Here is a 19,068-nt window from a genome sequence, read left to right on the forward strand (position 1 = left end):
CCATACTACTTTATTTCTAAAGCTCTTAAAAACAATACAACAGCTGTACAATTAATATAAGACAGAGAACAGAGAAGACAGAGAAATAATATAAATGTACTTAAATATAGAAATATTACAGGTTTGTATCTAGTTTTACACTAAGTCTAAGTGAATTAACTGTCACTGCTTTGAGTCACTGTAAGTTTTCAGATTTTTGGAGAACTTTCTCTGTTTTAAATTTTGGAGAAAGGCCTCGAATTTTAACGAACGAGCAGATTCCAGGAAATCTTTCATTCCCCTAACTCATTCTGCTTAACATTCCTTAATCCATGGTCTTCTGTTTATCTGAGATTTGGACACAAAGGTTATAGGTCCAGCAGGAAAAACCAGATATCTCTCTTCCCAGTGAAGGCTTGACATATTTCACTCTTATGTGTAATGAATCTCTATGATAAATGAGTTTCACTTTCTGAAATGAGTGACAGATAAAGCAATTGTTTTTTATATTCAAATTCTTTGAGGCATACTTATATATGGTCCCTCCAACAAGTTCTGGGTTTGACTCAGAGGCTCCTCCAATTGGAAACTGTCCAGAAAACGTTCAAAGGAAAGTTCCAAGGAGACATTCAGGTGAAATGTCCAAACCACTTTAACTGACTCCTTTAGATGCCAAAGAGCTTCCACAAAACACTGAGTTACTTGCTTTTTTTTGTCCACGACTAGGATGAAAGCCACACTGCCCCCTCAGAGGAGCCTCCACTCCAACACCGTAGGTCCGAGTTGTCCAGTCATCAAGAGCTACCTTCCTGCAACTTCTAGATGCCCCCTTCTCCAACATACCTGAAATAAATGAAAGGCTCGTTACCAGGCGTCTGCAGAGTTGAAGGACTGTTGATGAGGGAATTCAGACATTCAATTGAGGTGTGTTGGAGAAGGGGGCATCTGAGGGATAGTAGCTCTCCAGGACTGGACTTGGGTAACCCTGATCTAGGGTAAGCTTTCCCAGGGAGGCTGAGATTTCCTGATGTACTTCAGGAGGGATTACCAAAAATATTTCTAATTAAAATGTGCCATTATAATGAGAAATTCTAGATTCTACGTTTACATACACTAAGATTACTATGCCTTTAAGCAATTTGAAAAAGATGATGTCATGGCTTTGGGAAGTTTCTAATAGGTTAATTCACAGGTAAATGGAGGCACAGCTGTTGATGTATTTTTAGGTGCAACCTCAAAACAAGTCTGGTTCATGATTGCTTACAATTTGCATCAGAGATACCATTAATTGTTGATTCTGTGCTGCAACAGATTTAACCTGGATTTTGTCCACAATGAGGTAGGAGGAACCATATGGACCTCATTTGAAGTGGTACTGGACTGTGAGTATTGTTTCATAGTAGTGTTCCAGTTTTGATATAACAATCTGAGAAGCTTTCGGACATTTCCTTCCTAAGAAATGTGTAGAATGATTACATTTTGTCACTCATTTATTGTGCAGCTGTTTATCTGTAGCATTCCAGTAGGCCAAAAGTGTCATGTTTATCTGTTAAATTATACACAAGTATAAACTCCATGGAAACATCCAGCCATTGTACTGTTGAGGATGGAGAGGGGTTCTGTGTCCCAGAGAGTAACATTGGTGAAAAATGTTCGGAAAAGGTAGCCTGTACATTTTGTTCTGGAAGGTATCCTATAGTTTCTGGACAGGAATCTGTACGTTCTGGAAATATCCTAAAGATAAAAGTTATATTGAAATTGAAACAATAAGAATGAAGATTTTGCTGCTCTGACTTGTTGAAGTTTGGACTGACCACCTGATCCAACCAGACAACACCTGAATAACTCCGCTTGTTTTATTCCGTCCTGAAGAAAAAATAAGATCAGTTGACCTATAACTCTTATCGTTTTATCTGGCTTTCTGTTTACCAAGCTTTAAAGCTGAGTGAAGGTCATGAAACATGAGCTTAATAAGAAGTCTCACACCAAACTCTTCTTGATTCTGTACAGCTGAAAGAAATCTTTTGGATCAGAGGTGAAAGATCATCATTCTCTCCCTGAGAATCTTAGACAACATCCCTGATATTACAACCACATGAGCCACATGAGCTTCATATCTGAACAATATGTTGCTCCTGCTGTTCGGAGTTTGCTAGTTAAAGCCAAGCTCGGCAGACAGTGTCATTGCACGTTTAGCTCTGTTAGCCTTCTTCCTTGTGTTGTAATTCACCTGTAGCTCCACTTGAGGGCAGCATACGCTAACACTTCTAACATAAGCCTCTGCCTTTCTAATAAAATTCTCCTCAGCAGGAAACAGAAAACGGAAACAACTAAACCCTTTTGACAGAAATAGTGCTGAAAATGAAGATGATCCTGCTTTCTTACAAGTAGAAAATGACTTTGTTACAACTGATGTGGTTTGCTTTCATCCAAAATGCTAAACTGTCCTGTGCTGATGGGAGAAATCAATCCAATTAACAAAGTAAAACTTGAAATAAAATTCAAAGAACATATTGTGGCTATTTTACTGAAAATCCATACTTGCATCCAATTCTAACATTGAAAATATACTTGCTCATCATCAGTGAGTTATATAAATGTTTAAAACCTTTCCTGCCTGACTACATGTTAAAAAAGAAATTTGGTTTCTTGCCTGAAGTCTTGAAATGCTAATGATGCACTTTTCTCATATCAGAATTTAAATTTAAAATAAACATTTAAGGGGAGTTGGTTTAAATTTACAGAATATTCCTATTCTCTATTTCAAGTTTCTCATTTCACAAAACCCCTGCAGTAAATGTTCTGTAGTGGTTGAATATTCTGTTTATGTGTGTAGTCCTCAAGGGACACACCTCAAACCAGCAGGAAACTACCTGCATGCCCTACAGGACCAGGACTGGCCAGCCTGAAGTAAAAGACACATGATGTAGCTACATCAGCTAATAGCAATGTCATCATCTTGGGTGTTTTGGTTTATTTATCAAGATTGTTATGGTTCTATGTTTATTCTTCCTGTTTTATGTTCTGCCTTCTTTTCTTCCTCAGTTTGTTTCTGTTAATCATCCTTCACCCCCTTCACACCTGGCTCTAGTTTGTTCATTATCCCACCTGTTTTAATTCACTTAAATCCCCCCTTAGTGATCTCCATCATCGTTATGCATGTGCATCACATGCTGAATAACTTGGATTATTGCTTCCTGGATGTCCTGGAACTCTCTCTCGGCAGAGTTTTGTCAGTGTTTGAGGGTTTTGTTTAACCACAAATTCCTGGCAGTTCTTCTGGTTTATGTTTAATGGCCTTTAGGGGAACAGTTTACAATCAACACGATGGCACCAACTGATATTTTTTTGTTTCTTTCATTTTGACCTGAAACAGACAATAATTAATGGAACTAGGTTTGTAACAGTTTTTTATTTTTTATTCATGTTTTCATGTGAAATGCTGTAGTTAGCCAAGACTAATGTTTACATATGGAAACATTTAAAACTACTCCTGTAGGTTTTAAAATGCAAGATAAATGTTTCCTCTATATTAAGTACTTATGGTTCCCAAATCTGTATGTGACGTTATTCCTCTGCCCTGTAGTCCATCAGATGTAATATAGCTCACAGAGAGATGGGGACAAACATATTTCCAAATACATATACTGTTGGGGCAAAATTTGAGGTTCACTAATGTTTTCATTTAACTTGGGGAACTGCGGACTTACGACAGGTGATATATCAGTGTATATGCTGATGATATTCTGGTGTTTTCTGTTTACTTTCAATCCACTGGCAGTTTGTGATTCATGCTTTGAGATTTTTCAAGTTGTGTTCATGGAGATCTTCTCTGCTCCATTTTTATCACGTGAAGGTTTCTGTATTTTAAAAATACAGGAGTGAATTGATGGAGTTTTTTCATGCTTATTCGAGACAGAATGACATTTCTTTCCCCACTCCAAGGATTATTTTTGTATCTTTTATCTCTGAAAGCATCTGGCTTATTTTGATGCACTTACAAAGCAAATTTAAGCTGAAAGACCTTTTTCTGCTAAATACAGAAAATAAAACAAAAATTCTGCCCTGTTGAACAAATTAAATAAATGTCTCATGTTGCATTTGTATTGCCTTTTACATTTTCAATTTCATGCGTTTCATTTAATATTTATGTAAAAAATAACAAAGATATTGTTACTCAGAGGTTAAAAAGAGCAAAAATACAACTCTTTTTTTAAGCTTGAGCTAACTGACAAAAACCGTAAATGTGTTTCTAATTTTGACACAACTATAATGATGAATGGACTTAATTAAAACTCAACTTTCTGTCATCTGAATGAAAGCATGAAAGCAGACAGTCACAAGATGTAAATTATTTTATTACTCTTAAATTAACAACCACTGCTATACATATTGCTGTTTTTATTCATTTTGAATGATTTAAACAGTTAAAGCATTTGGAAAAAGAAAGAAGAAATCGTAGTTCAACAGGCGACAGACAGCAGATGACATGTACAGTAGAACATCTACAGTCAATGGCTTTCCTATGTGTGTCGAGGAGGGGCTCCAGAACGTTCCGACATACAGACATTTAGAGGGTTTTGGTCCTCGAATCGTCTCTTTGTGCTGTCGAGCCAAATTAAAGGCCCCCGTTGATTTAAAACAGCCACTCAAATTAAAATGACATTAAAAACAGCCGACGTGTTTGTTCCAAACGAGTAACAGCAGCTTGGATTGGTTGTAAAATGTAGTTTCTGCATCCATAACTATCTCAAATTCTTCTGATTAGAAAAAAAAGGGAGGTCTGCGTTTAAACCTCTTTACGTTAAATTATTTGGAATGTTTCAAGTAAAGAAAATAAATGGTAAATATCGCTGATCTGTCAGTGCATTATAGCCCAAACCCTCGTCCCTTTTACATATTCAAATAATGAACAAAAAGTTCTTCAAAGTGTTCGCTCTTTCACGTCAGACTAGCTGTAGAGAGTCTTCTTCATCATTTTCCTTTTCATATAAATTACTTCTTGCACCCAGATATCAGCCCCGTCTGAGTGGAGTTTAAACATCGTTGTTTAACTAAAACTGACTGATTTACAAACACCACATAGCCTATACATATATAAATATATATATAAACAAGGTTGACATCATTTGGCAGCTGGCGACAGTCGGGACCAACGTGGCTTTTGTTGAAGTTGACCAAAAATTCCTCCTTTTAATTTTAGACAAGGACTGATGAGACACAGGATTACATGTGCCGAGAAAAAGCAGATTTGGCTTTTTGAAACCCAAGCTGCCTCTGAGAAGGCAGCGTCGGAACAAAAGGATGTTTATTTAAAGAGGACGAAACAGAGGATTGTTTTATTCAAACTTTGTTTTTTTTGAAATGTCGGAGCAAAAACAACTCACAGCGAGGAAATTAAACCTTTTTTTTTCTTTTAAGTACCACCTCTGCCACAACCACTCTTCACGACGGGTGTTCTACTAAAACACATGAGAGATAATCCCTGACATCAATGTAAATCACATACAATTTGTCCCGAAAAAAGGAAAAAAAAAAAAAAAAACAGGTTCAGGTACAGAATCACTGAGGAAAAAAGCACACAATACTACTGCAAATTCAAGCCACTATGGCAAAAAAGAGAAAGTATTGAGAAGCTAGCTGGCTCAAATTCTCTGTAATGCTGAGGACGTCATCCTCCGGTCACCTTGTAGATTTAAAGGAGCGGACAGGAAAATTCAACCAGCACAGGTCATAAATACACTGAAAGAGATGGAGATAACATGATAAATCGTGATCTCTGTCCTGAATTGAGTCCTATGAGTCTGAAAGGAAAAAATAAAACGAGTCTTCGCCTCTCTGCAGAAATCCAGCAGAATTCCGACCTCGTTTGGTGATTTTTTTATTGATTGGTCGGCAGAGTGCAAGCGTCAACCGCATGGCTTTTCAGGTGTTTTCAGAAAAATATATTAACATGTCGTTCTCTGGATGATGTCACATCAACATGGTTGTGTTTTTCTTTCTTCAGAAATGTCAGTAAACAAATCAACACTCTGGAGTTGAAATGCCGAAGGGAAGGTGGATGACTGCACACGCGTTGATGGATACAAAAATGTTCACGCTGAAGAAGAAGAAACGCAGCGTAGCCCTTATGGGTCCCCCCTCCCTTCCCTTTCATCTATGGGGGAAGCGGCTCACACGGTCAGCTTGGTCTGGACTTTTTCAATGTGCTTTAGAGAGACCAGGGGGTCTTGGGGTGGAGGGGCAGTCTGTCCTCATTGTTTTCAACTACAGTGTTTGTTTCCCAGCTGGGCCTCGGCGCCCCGCCCCTGACTGACTCAGAGCGCCAGGAGCGTGGGTGAGTTGAGGGAATCGGATGACTGGTCACCGCTGCTGCTGCTGCGCCGGTGGGCTTTGGAGCAGGACTCGGAGGAGGGCGAGGGGCTCTCGGGCTCCATCATGTTGGGATAGGTGAATATGAGGTTTTGGGTGTTTGGCGTGGCTGCCGGGGTGGACGCCACCACCACAGGCGTGTTCAGGCTGTCTCCGTCCGGGCAGTACATCCCACTGCTGATGCCGACTCCCAGGCAGATGGGCTTGATGACAGAGCGCTGAAGTTTGCCAACCTGATCCTCCCTGTCCTCAGGCTCCTGCTTCACCACCACCTGGTTCATCTGAACACGTGCGTTCATGCTGGGGCGCATGGTGAGCTGCAGCGGGTTGCACTGCTGCTGCTGCTGGTGACTGGGCTGCTGGTGGCGCTCCTCAATGGGCAGCTTGCACACTGGGTTGTGGGCAACCAGCATGAACTCCAGCTTGTCTTTCTCCTTCTGCAGGCTCTCGATCTCCTTCTGCAGGTCGGCCTTCTCCTCCTCCAGCTTCTCAGTCTCCTGTTCAGAAATAAACACTACATGAGCTCGGATGCTACGGCATAATCTGAGAAAATTCATTGACAAAATTTGACGTACATTTGGAATTTTAAAGATAACTGTATACAAAAATAAATAACTATAAAAATATTTATAACACCGTAAAACAAAAACTTTATGTTTATAGCAATGACTTTTTTTTTAAACATCTGTTTATATATTTAAATTAACATATGTATTTAAATGTTATTTATTATATGTCGATTATATGCTCTCTTGCTTTTTGGTGTATATATATATATATATATATATATACATCATTATATGGGGCTTTTTATTTTGAAATTATTAGATTTATTTCTGCATTAAACATTCTTAGTTTTTGTTGAGATTCCTGTAAATGATCATTTATTTAAGTTCCAGTACTAATGTACATACAAAGTTTTTCATCATTTATTTTTGTAACATTGTGATTTATTTTTTTTATTTATTGATGTACATATTTTTATTTTTGAATAAAAAATTAGCTTCTTATATTTAAATAAGTTTTATAATTTTTTTTATAATAAATGTTATAATTTTAGATGTTCCTTCCTTGTTAAATTGGTAATTTCTTGTCATTTTCCAGTTTCCAAATTTGTTTTGTTTTTCTTTATTTTGTTTTGCTATATTGCTATTTATTTATTCCAGTATTGTTGTATACATATGTTTAGGTTTAATGAGTATGTTAATGTCTTATATTTACATTGATAGTTTTATTTCATATATTTTTTTATTTTTCCCTCTTTTATTTGTTCAGTTACTGATGTATATACTTCTGTTTTTATTTTTAAATTAATATACTTTACTTTTCTTGTATATTTTTCCTTTATTTAATATTTACATTCAGATTTATTTTTTACCTATAATCTATGATATGGATGTTTTGTTCTTTGTATATATATATATATATATATATATATATATATATATGAAAATTTTATTATTTATTAATTTACTGCTGTACACTGTTGTATTTCTTTTTTAAATAATTTATTGAATTACTTTATTTCCTGTTTTTTCATTGTGTATTCTTTTTATCCTTTTTTTCTTTTTGTTTTAATTTTGATCTTTTATCTTGTATTTGCTTCACTCACTAGCTCCGGCTATAAGGTTTGATTTCTAAGCAGAATTCATGCAGTTGTTTCTGTCTGAATTTGACAGTGATCTTTTAGAAATGGCGGAGAGTGAAGGGAGTAATATGCGGCACCAAAGTAGACTGTCTTGTTTAGAGATTTTAAAACAAAACTATCATAAATCTGATCCAAGTTCACACAGCAGAGCTTCCAGAATGTTTCTGTGATTTTCTAAATTGCCAAGAGAGGGCAGTGTTCATCTGCTGGAGATATTGGGTTGATTTATGAGACCTTGGGACCAACACCATGTCACCTGTAAGCTCTCTGCCTGAATCTGAGCGTCGCCTAATGACTGTGTTTTTATGTCTCTGGAAGATGACATCTCCTTCAGCAGTTTGAAACAGATGTATCAAATCAAACAAAAAAGAAAGCGCAAACTGCAGTAGGGTGCCAGACAAACAGCAATAAAGAGGCCATGCTGTCTGAGAACTGTGACTCATGGGCAAAGGTATCAGGAAGTCATTCATAAGGACTGACGTTAGTAAAGCTGGTAAAGCTCTATTTTTGGATGATTGAAAAAAATCAGGTGTGAACATTTTTGGTTTCGGTTATTTAGATATTTCTATTTGCCTCTTTACTCATAAAGACATCTGCTTACAGCCAGTTCCACTCCAGGTTTTCTCCCTCTTTAATGGTCTGACAAGTTCAGTCTCTCTTTAATTCCACTAATTAGTCCATTTAGATGCTGTTACTGTCTGCCTACGAGACAACCCAACCTCTGTCTGCAGTCGCCAAAGACAAAAAGCTTTTCAATGCTTGTCATCTCTTCACTCAGAGCCTGCACTTAGAGTCAAACCAGTCTGGCGAGGTTGCAAAAGCAGGAGTGGAGTTCATGCTTTCATCAGAACGTCTGGGCCACACATCCTAATGAATAATATGTGCACTGAGCAGCTGAATGTGATGCTCACCCCCTGCAGCATCTCCGTCAGCTCCCGCCTGCGGTTTCTACATTTGGCTGCAGCCAGCTTGTTCCTCTCCCGCCTCACCCTCCTTTTCTCCTCTTCTTCTGGGGTCAGCTGCGTTTATGAGTAAAATAAAAACACGTTAAATCAGCTGCTGGATCCGTAGGCAGTGTGACTGCGAAACAAAACCTTCAGACTGCTCACCTGTTCCTCCCTCTTACGCCGTCTGAGGTCGCCAGTGGAGCGGATGACCCCGGGCCGGGCCAGTGTGTTGTGCGACAGCAGGCCCGGCCCGTTGGTCAGATGATGGCCATACGGGTGGGAGCGGGAGTACGGGTTGGACATGGAGGTGATGACGGTCGGCTGCACCATCCACTGCAGGTCTTGGCTGGTTGTGATTGCATTGATTGTAGGGATGAAGGCACTGTTGGAGCCAGGCATGTCAACCCTGTACTTCTGGAAAAAAAGAGAGACAAAACAGGAAAAAATGGTCAAAAAAGACTCATCATCTATGGACAGAACTCATCTTCGCTTTCAAAGGATGCAGCTTAATCCTCTGACTTATTAATTGGCTGGAAGCTCGTGACTTCCAGCATCTCCCACCATCATCAAATTAACACATTTTGCCATGTTTAAAAGCTTGTAGTAATGATTCAATCCACGTCAACTGTAACCCCCAGAGTGGAACGGTGACACATGCAGTGAATCATGTGGGAAAGCCTAAAGGTGTCCAGCCCATCTCGTTGTTCAACAAAAAGCACGATGAGACCAATGCCGGTGAAGCATCTGCCCCCTGAAACCAGTCGGTCTGCACATCTGGAAGTTTGACTAAGATTTGTTAAAGACTTTTAAACTTAAAACAGGCACAAATCTCACTTTTTCACATCTACAGTGGCATCTCCAAGAGCATCTGGAGAGGACAATGTCCACCTCTGGCCAAACCAAACACTCGACCGAATATTTTAATGAACTGGAATGTACGGAGAGAATCAGCAAAATAAATTGTTAGAAAAAGCTATTTATTTATTTGTTTGCCAATTTATTTTCAATTACTCTATTTTTATTTTTTATTTTATAGTGTGCAACTTTTGGGTATCCTTCCCCTATACATATAACAATGGCACTCTAAACTCACGAAATGTTTGATTTTGATTTCTTTTCTGCTGTGCCACATCAGACGATCAGATTAGCCCCCATCTGGCTAACCGCCCCTTACAAAGCTTTCTGGATTCGCCCCTGTTTCACATTAAAATCCAACTGAAGATGCAGCAGGGGGTTTGGAAGCTGTCTCCATTACATGAACACCTTCTGAGCAGATCGGTGCTCCAGATGGACGACCTGTCAGTACGCACGACCCCCCCCTCCTCTGTTATTCCCGACTTTCCGTCGGATATCCCGACAGTCTATTAGAACTTTGTTTATCATAATGAGTCACTGTGAATGGGATTTGTCCAGCACGTGTGAACCCAACTCAGTTCCAGTAAGTAAAGTGGAGGAAGCGCCAGCTGGAGCAAGCCGGGAATTCTTATCCAGAAATATGCGAAGGAGAAAAAACAAAACAAAATAATAATCCTGTTAAGTAATAAAACAAGCCTGGGTGGATGAACTCGCAGCAGCAGGGGCAAAGAAATTCCTTGGAGTCATTACATGAAATGCTTGGAGCGTGATAAAATATTCTATTGCTCCAATAAACACAGAAACAGGAGGTCATGTAATGGAAAACAGGCAGTGAGTGATTACAGGGTGATATATGGGGGCCAAAGTCGTTTTCTGTAAGATTGCGTGAGCCTGACGCCACTTTTCCGCAGAAGTGCAACAGTAGGACCGGGCTGTGGGGAAATAACATGCCCAGTCCTTTTATTTCTATTCAGAAATGTACAAACACGCTGCAGTCTGAGTTAATATTCAGACGCCGTGGTCTTTGTTTTTTAGGCGGCCCAGTGACGGGCCCCTCCTCTGTAAGGAAGCCTATATGCAGGGTTTTGATCGTCCAACTGAGCGGCTTCCCGCTGGAGGAAATGTGCCATGTGAGAGACCGTCGCATCCAATCAATCTGAACACGAATATAATCATAAGAAAATCTTAGATATTCGATGAGACTCAATCGCAATCTGCCACAAAAAAAAAAACCCGCTGCTTTTGAGGAGCGTGTTTGCATGAATTTACCCGACTCCACACATGCCTGTTGCATCCACGCTTCATCTCCGCACAGCTCAGCGTCTGTCTGTTCTATTAAGATCAAAATGCGTAAAAATGCACCACAAACCGACATTAAGGACCCCGCAGATTTACAGACGGAAATGACTGAATGTTGTTTGGAAATCAGAGGCTTGGTCTGAATTAAACAGCAATCAAATCTTATGAAACGCTCTGTTGTAAATAATAAACGCTTTGTCTGCGTGCGTAAAATCCAGATTTTTCACCGGTAAACGTAGGCGTAGGTCACATTTTCCAACATTTTGTAAAACATCTATCCAGTCATCAATATTGCAGTTTATTATTTACAGACCCCTATTTAAAAAAAAATGCATTCCTAGAGGTTTCTGCGTCTTACCTGGTAGTTTGAGGTAGAGATCGGACTCCCGATCGTGCTGCTGCCGCTTGTGAAGGACTCTGGCTGGGCCGGAGAGGTGCTGCTTCCGCGGGACGAGGTGTCGTAGTTCCCGGAGTAGTCCTGGTACATGATCCGGGACAGAGGCAGATTTCAGGGGACTGTTAGAGCTCTGGAGCCTTTTTTCCCTATTTTTCCTCCTCTCTTTCTCACGCAAACAATTACCCCCCGCAGCAAAAAAAAAAAAAAAAGGCACCAGCAAGAAAAGAGAATCCTGTGATTGGAGATGTTCAGGTATCCAAGAACGGGGAAGCAAAGTGCGATTATTACACCTGATCTAAAACATCTTACAGATAGTACAGGTTGTATCAATTAGCCCTGAGAGTTAAGTTGCTTTTTTTTGTGCTTTCAGGTAGACTAGACTATCAGAGATCCTCTCAGGTGCGAAAACTTGAGCCTGAAGTCAGCAGTCAGAGTGACTCAAGCAGGTTTTTAATCTTCCGAATATTTTCCGCCGCCTTGCCTACTTACTCTACTCTGAACTCTCTCTGTCGCTCACGGAACACCTCGAACTTTTTTTTTTTTTTCTTTCCCTTTTCACCCCACTTCCTACAGATGACTCACTTCAATGGCACTAAGAAGAAGCGCGACGGCTTTTCAACACCAACGAAACGTCCGACGTCACGGCGGGGCGTTGCAAACATCCAGCAGGGGAGGGGTCCTCTCCTCTCCGCTCCTCTAGTCTTCTGGATCAGCGCAAAGGGAGCAGAGCTCGTTTCTCCCGCGGCGGACGACGGAGACTAAAGATCTAAAACCTGGTTTACAGTTAAAGCGGGTTTGTTATTTTTGGTGCCGGTGGACGTCAGCGATCTGCTGCGGACTTCACCGGTTTTGTCTCACTGTCTTCGGCCCATTGACGCATGTTTCCTAAAATGGGCAGTTGCGTCAGAGAGCGCTTGTGGGTTTCCTTGGTAAAACAGAGGGCGTCAGACACTGGAGGGATTCCCTCCCCTTCAGCTGCAGTCCGCCGGACTCGGAGCTCTCAGAAATCGCCCCAGCCGTCCGGGGTTCGGTTTCGGATTTCCCATAAGCAAAATCATTCAAACTGTAGGAACTTTAGAGCCTTTTATTAAGTCCCGTCTAGAAACCGTCTGTTTCTGCGCTCAGAATGATCCGACACAGGCAGGGGCGTCTCAAGAAGGTTTACTAAGGAGTGGCCTCAAAAATAAGCTTGGTGTCCAAACCCATTGATATAGGCTCATCTTGGGGTGGTGTCACAATATCTATCTTAAAATATGAATACACTATAAATAAATAACTATAACCTTAACGTGATTAATACTGAAAAACATTAGTTTAAGTTACTATATCCTCATGTACAAAAATTTAGTTGAATCTTGTTTTTCTCTAATCCAGCTGTTAAAGTCACTGTTTTTTTACTATCATTAGTGAATGTGACGATATTGTTTATAACAACAGAAACAGTTATAATGAAACAATGATTTAGGTAGGTGTCCCTATAAATATAGAAAAGCTATCTATCCATAGATAGATAGATAGATAGATAGATAGATAGATAGATAGATAGATAGATAGATAGATAGATAGATAGATAGATAGATAGATAGATAGATAGATAGATAGATAGATAGATAGATAGATCACCTTAGAATGCATCGAATTGCATTTGATTGAGTGAATTATAATATCAGATCCCCTACCAATCAGCAAAGCACTCTTACCTGTGTGCCCATGATGCACACAAATTAGTTGTGTCTCTTTAAGAGAGTCCCCAGCTCATTATGTGTGTAAAAGGGACCTGTTACAGAATCAGTCTCTTTCATTCAAACCTCTCCACTTCCCCACCTTGGGTACGTCCAATGATCTGTCAGAGGATGCCAGGGAGCTCCCTGCTAGACCATCAGCAGGGAGATCAGTGAGAAAAGAAAACTCTTCTGAGGTGATATTTTTGAAGACAGAAGTGAAAGATTACAGTCACCCTTGGGCCATGCAAAATCTCACCTCAAGGAGAATGGATGAGTCTGAGAAAAGTGAGGAATCAGAATTAGATGGAGGAAGTTTGTTAATGATCTCGAGGGAGCTGTGACCACAGTCACCAGGAAAAATATTTTTTGCTAACTTTTATATATGGAAATTTCCTGTTAGTTGTTGTTTAGGCTTTCTCTCTGTTTCCTCATGTTTCCCCAATTATATTTCCTCTTGCTTGGGCTGCACAGTGGTGCGGTTGTTAGCACTCTAGCACTTGCAGCAAGGAGGAGCTGGGTTCAATCTTGGTCAGAACCTTTCTGCATGGGTTTTGCACATTCTTTGAGTACATATGTGGGTTCTCAGGCTTCTTCCCATCATGCAAGGTTAACTGGTGTCTGAACTGCCTTTAGGGGTCTCTGTGTTTTGTAGCTGTTTGTCTCTGTGATGGACTGATGACCTGTTTAGAGTGTACCCTGTGTCATGGCCCTTGACCTTTGGAGATGACCCTGCAAGAATTGAGTTTGCATTGGAAAATGGATGGATGCCTCTAGCCCTCGGTTCCCCTCAGCTGTTTTAAATCAGTCTAATTATTCACCTGTTTTCACTCCAGCAATCACTATCCTCACTATACCCATTAGTCTTCTCACTTTCTTTATTAAATTGCTTCACAGCATGATTCTGCCAAACTCCTGCCTGCGTTTGGTGCCTGCACCACCTCCATATGACAAATCTTTGTGAGGCCTTTTAATTTGTCAGATTTCCCTGTAGGGAACAATATGCTACTATTTGAAAAAACAATGATGTCATAGCCCCATCGCTAACATATACTTCGACCCTAAGTATGTCGCATATAACCAGCGCATATCCTACACATTCACTTTTTGATGTTCAGAAAAATACAAAGATTGTTTTTGAAAAACTATTTTTATGTGCACAGGACTAAAAACTATGAATTACTGGTTACCTATAGGGATGGGTACCAAATTAGATACTTTTATAGGTACCGCCCGAATTCCATCGGTAGTACCGATTCACGTAAAATCAAAAGGTACCATGTTTGGGTACCTAAAAGCATCATTGTGACACTGAAGGAGTGGACGAGTGGACGATTTTCCATGCCGGACATGAACACAGCACTGCATGCAGTCAGTAGCTGCTGGTTCAGTCAACAAAGCTTGGCTGATACCGAGAAAGCACTCGAAAGTATGGCTCCACTTTTCAAAATGCGATGCAAATTACGCTCGCTGCAATATTTGTGACGCGAAGTGCAAGGCCAGCGGCAGGAATACTTCTAATCTGGGGAAGCACCTGGTTAAGCACAAGATTTTTCTCAAGGCTGAAGAGCAATTTTCATCAGCCTCAGCTCTACGGCTACAACTCCTACATTTGACACCGTTAGCACACCTGCATCCGTTAGTGACGCATTGTCTGCAGCCAGCAACATGGCTGGGTTTTAATTTGTGCATTATTAAGAAAAAATACTGCGAACTCAGTTAAGGGTTTTCATGTTGGAGAAATGTTTGAAACAACTGAGAAGTTACAATACAAACAGCTGGATGTTGTTTTTTATATATTCATTAAAGTTCATATATTGAGAAATAACATGTTATATTGAACATTTCAGAGATTTTATTTTTAAACGAATGAACATTTATTACCTCATTAACACACAAAAGTACCAAAAACTGGTACCGTTGGGTACCGTTATCTATTCCCAGGTACTGGGTATCGGTACCGTATCGGTTCAAATGTAAAAGTCATCCATCCCTAGTTACCTAACCATCACTCTATTATACCTTGCATGCATAGAAGAAATTCAGGTGAGCAGGGCACCAAAATAGTTTCCAGCCCCTGGGCCCTCATCCTCCTAAATCCAGCCCTGAACACATCACAGCCATAGCAGTGAGTTTCATTATTCATTAAACAAATAAACTGTCTTAGTCAGTGAAAGCTATAAATAAATTGTGAAGATGGGACTGTTATTTGTCTATTTGTCTTCTCTTGCTGTCATGTCTGCTGTCACAGACCTTCAGTGCAGACTCAGAAGACTTGGGAAGGAGGATGCAAGTTTAATTGGCTGTTGCTAAAAAGCTCATATGAGTAGTTGTGACTTACTTGCTGAGATTTATTTACATACAGAAAGTGCATAAAAATGTGACCCTGGCTCAGACACAACCAAGGGATGATGAAACTGTAGTCGCAGGGTTAAACTATGACCGTAGTAACATATGTATTACATAGTGAATAATTTGCTTTGTATGTTTACACAGGGTACACTTGTAAGTTCATGTAAATAGTACAAAACTAATCCCCCCTGAGCAGGGGATTCATTTGCTTATGCTTTGGGTTGGATCTAATTGGACACACAAGTTTACTGTCACAATTGGGTCTTTGTGTAATTGTCCCAGAACCATTGCGCCTAATTACGAGAGTGGTCAGATTCAATCCGGCTGCTCTGATTAGGTCAACACAACAAACGCTAGAGCTGAATCTCTGTGAAATGTGGGCTAATTGTAATTCGGACACACCTCATAAACAAGGGCATGGCGCCCAGAATGTGACACATTCTGCAATATAAAATGTCCTATTAAGTGTAATCCAATCTGCTATGGTTCCTATTTTAATCTGCATCAGCACAGCAGGATGTTCTGAGCTCCTAAAGCTACTTCCAGCGTGAATGTTTGCCAGAAAGACTCGCCCTGGTGGATAAAAGTATATTTATTTATTTATTTTCCAACTTGTGGAAAGAGGGGTTGTGTCTGGAGCAGATCCAGCCCATGGTTATATGAGGTCCAGAGCAGAGCTTTCTTAAATTTAATGCTTGATCATCGTTGAACTGAACACATCTTGTTTTATCGTTGGCAACACAAGATGAATTTAAATTAACTAAGAATGTGCATCCCAACAAATCATAACATCATGAAAATGTTGATTTATTTCAGTAATTCAGATCAAGAAGCTAAACTCATGATGTATAGTTTAATTCAATTTGATGTAATATATTTTGCACATATCTATTACACATTTATTTGTAATTGTGGTTTACATTTAATGAAAGCTAAAAGAAAATTCAGTTTCTCAGAAAGTTGGCATATTTGTTTGGATTTGTTTAGTGGCAAATGTTATGTTATGGCACACAAAATGATGAGGAACGAGACAGGATGTCAATTATTGTCCAGGAGACAATCAACGACACCCTTCCTGTGGACAGTAAGACCTAAAAGGTCACTGCTAAAGAAGAAGAAAAAAGTGTGGTAAAAAAATGTTAATAAACTACAGAGAATCTTAAGAGAATTGGAAAAGAAACCCAATTTAAATGTTTCCAGGAGATTCATATGGTGTGTTCTGCAGCTGGATTAAGAGCTTCAAGCGCCACCACAAAGAATATCAGGACCTGGGCTACAACTATTAAATTCCTTCTAGGCCAGGAGAGGAAGGACTGGACTGTTGCTCAGTGGTCCAAAGTCTTTTTCAAATGAAAGCAAAGTTGGCATTTCATTTGAAAGTCAACATCCCAGAGTCTGGAGGAAGAGTGGAGAGGTACATTTTCCATGTTGCCTGAAGTCCAGTGCGAAGTTTCCACAGTCAGTGATGGTTTGGGGTGCCATGTCATATGCTGGTGTTGGTCCACTGTGTTTTCTGAAGTCCACAGTCAACGCAGACCAGGACATTTTAGATCACATTAGGCTTTCTTCTGGTGACAAACTGTGGTGATGCAGATTTCATTTTCTAGGAGGACTTGCCACCTGCACTGCCAAAAGATATATTTACCATGGTATTACTTTGCCTGATTGGCCAGCATACTGGCCTGACCTAAACTAATAAAGAATCTGTGCAGAACTGTCAAGAAGATGAAGATGAGAGACACCCGACCCAGCTATTAAGCCAACATGAACTTACTGAGATGCATCTGTACCTCTGCTCTGAGTAAAATGATCAGCAGAGAAGATTTCTTCAACTCTTTGACCACTGACAGCTCAGAATGTGAACATTTCAGTTGCTCTGCAGCCCTGCAACATGTGAAACCTTGGCAGCGTTACTAGGAGTCCATTTTCTCTGCATTAGCATTTGACCTGCCTGGTGATCTGCAACCAACTCCAGTGTGCTGCTGTCCCCAGGAGCTGAAAGCGTGCAGATGTTTAGTAAATCTCTATTTGAGTGATATTAATTTATGATGAATGCTTAGCCTGTAACATGCCGGCGGCGCAGCTTTTTGAACGGGAGCAGTGTTGCTAAGCGACACAGTTTCTGCTAAATTGCTCGAGGGGAATCTAATCAACCATAGTCCTATAATAATTAATGCCTTAAATATCATCTGAGCTGCTGCTGGCGGCAAAACACGGTCTAATGTGGTGACAGGTCCCGATAAGAGTCCAAATCCTAGGTTTGAGTGTAGCCACAAAAAAAAGCAATACACAACAGATTATGAGATCCTGTCCACGGGGTCACGGTCAGGTCAGGTCAGAGGGAGGAACGTGGGTCAGAGCGCGCGCATTGAGGTTAGCTGATGCGCAGTTTGTGCGCCACTGCTGCGTCGATGTCCCCGCCATCACACATCAGAAGGAATCAGGCGCACAGAACATCTCCAGGAATTATATCCAGCTGTCAGACTGCAACACAAGAGGCTTACCTAGCCGCGCGACGGGGGCTCCTGACGCAGAATGGCTCGTGCCTAATGCTGCCTTCAGGTGCCGACCGACAAATCCGAACCTGGAAAGTCTAGACAAAGGCCACTCTGTTCTGGGAAATAAAAGACAGCAAAAACAGACCATAAAAACCGAAAAATAAGGTTTTTAAAAAGGCTTCTGTTCAGCGGGTTCAGGTTGGGGCCCACTGACAATCTTCTAAAAGCAAAAGCCAGAACAGAGTTTCAGAAGCTTTATTTAATCACGTTGCCATGGTGAATTTTAAAAGCAATTCTAAAATATGTCTATATATTATTACCCCTTAGGATTTTTTTGCATATACTTATCACGTGTTTATGTATTCAAATGCTTACAGCTTGTTTATGAAGACATAGGAATTTGTCTAAAACGAAGGATAATTTTTAATTAAAAGAAGATCAGCACAGACTGTTGTGAAAAAAAAAAATTGGTGGGGAGCTGAGTACAAGAATAAGTGGAAAGATAAGATGATTTCTTTTAAATCTATAAATATTTATGGGATTTTCTGTCAAGTGACATATTTTGTTCTTTTGTAGTTTAAAAAGTATGTGAATTGAAAGAGAAAACGTGTAGCCCAAAGTTACTTTTTGCTTATAAATGTTTTAATTTAATTGAATTGGGATGTTTAGTGTATCACCTTAACCGAATTAAAGATGCCAATTTAAGGATAAATCTTTACATTTTTTTCTATTTAGTTTAAATAGCCTTAAAACACCTCAGCTGATGTTTAAAGGTTTAAGTTGGGCAATTGAAGATCTGTTCGAGTATAAAACACCTCAGTTACGGTGTTTATAGTGAACCTCTCCACAACCTTATGTCTGAACCTGTCTGCTGTGTTCCTTGGTCTTTATGATGCTGTTAGTTCCCTCATGTTCTCGAATACACCTCTGGCCTTCACAAAACAGCTGGATTTGTACTTAGAATAAATTACACCCTGATTGATGCTATTTACGAATTAGG

At 40.0% G+C, this 19,068-nt stretch overlaps 1 protein-coding gene across 4 annotated transcripts; it reads right to left on the reverse strand.

Moving 5' to 3' along the window:
* Positions 1–4,319: 4,319 nt before the first annotated feature.
* Positions 4,320–18,281, reverse strand: fosl2 (FOS like 2, AP-1 transcription factor subunit). 4 transcript variants are annotated; one of them, XM_047346255.1, is made up of 5 exons: positions 18,075–18,279; positions 11,459–11,578; positions 9,109–9,360; positions 8,911–9,018; positions 4,320–6,848 (listed from the first exon to the last, which is right to left on the reverse strand). In XM_047346255.1, exons 3-5 carry the CDS (start codon positions 9,343–9,345, stop codon positions 6,297–6,299), a joined length of 897 nt encoding a protein of 298 aa, XP_047202211.1. In that variant the 5' UTR covers positions 9,346–9,360; positions 11,459–11,578; positions 18,075–18,279; the 3' UTR covers positions 4,320–6,296. The 4 variants fall into 4 exon arrangements, with proteins under 4 accessions (XP_047202211.1, XP_047202212.1, XP_047202210.1 ...); XM_047346256.1 differs by lacking the exon at positions 11,459–11,578 and having other exon boundaries at positions 18,075–18,281; XM_047346254.1 differs by lacking the exon at positions 18,075–18,279 and having other exon boundaries at positions 9,109–9,357; positions 11,459–12,073.
* Positions 18,282–19,068: the final 787 nt, after the last annotated feature.

Source organism: Girardinichthys multiradiatus, chromosome 19 (genome assembly GCF_021462225.1).
Source record: "Girardinichthys multiradiatus isolate DD_20200921_A chromosome 19, DD_fGirMul_XY1, whole genome shotgun sequence".
Taxonomy (NCBI): domain Eukaryota; kingdom Metazoa; phylum Chordata; class Actinopteri; order Cyprinodontiformes; family Goodeidae; genus Girardinichthys; species Girardinichthys multiradiatus.

Excerpts from the sequence above, each read along its gene's own strand:
- fosl2 (XM_047346253.1), bottom strand. The coding sequence starts at position 11,587 with ATGTACCAGGACTACTCCGGGAACTACGACACCTCGTCCCGCGGAAGC. Across the intron at positions 9,361-11,458 it reads TCTCTACCTCAAACTACCAG|AAGTACAGGGTTGACATGCC; the intron begins GTAAGACGCAGA and ends CTTTTTTTCCAG. Across the intron at positions 9,019-9,108 it reads GGCGTAAGAGGGAGGAACAG|CTGACCCCAGAAGAAGAGGA; the intron begins GTGAGCAGTCTG and ends TCATAAACGCAG.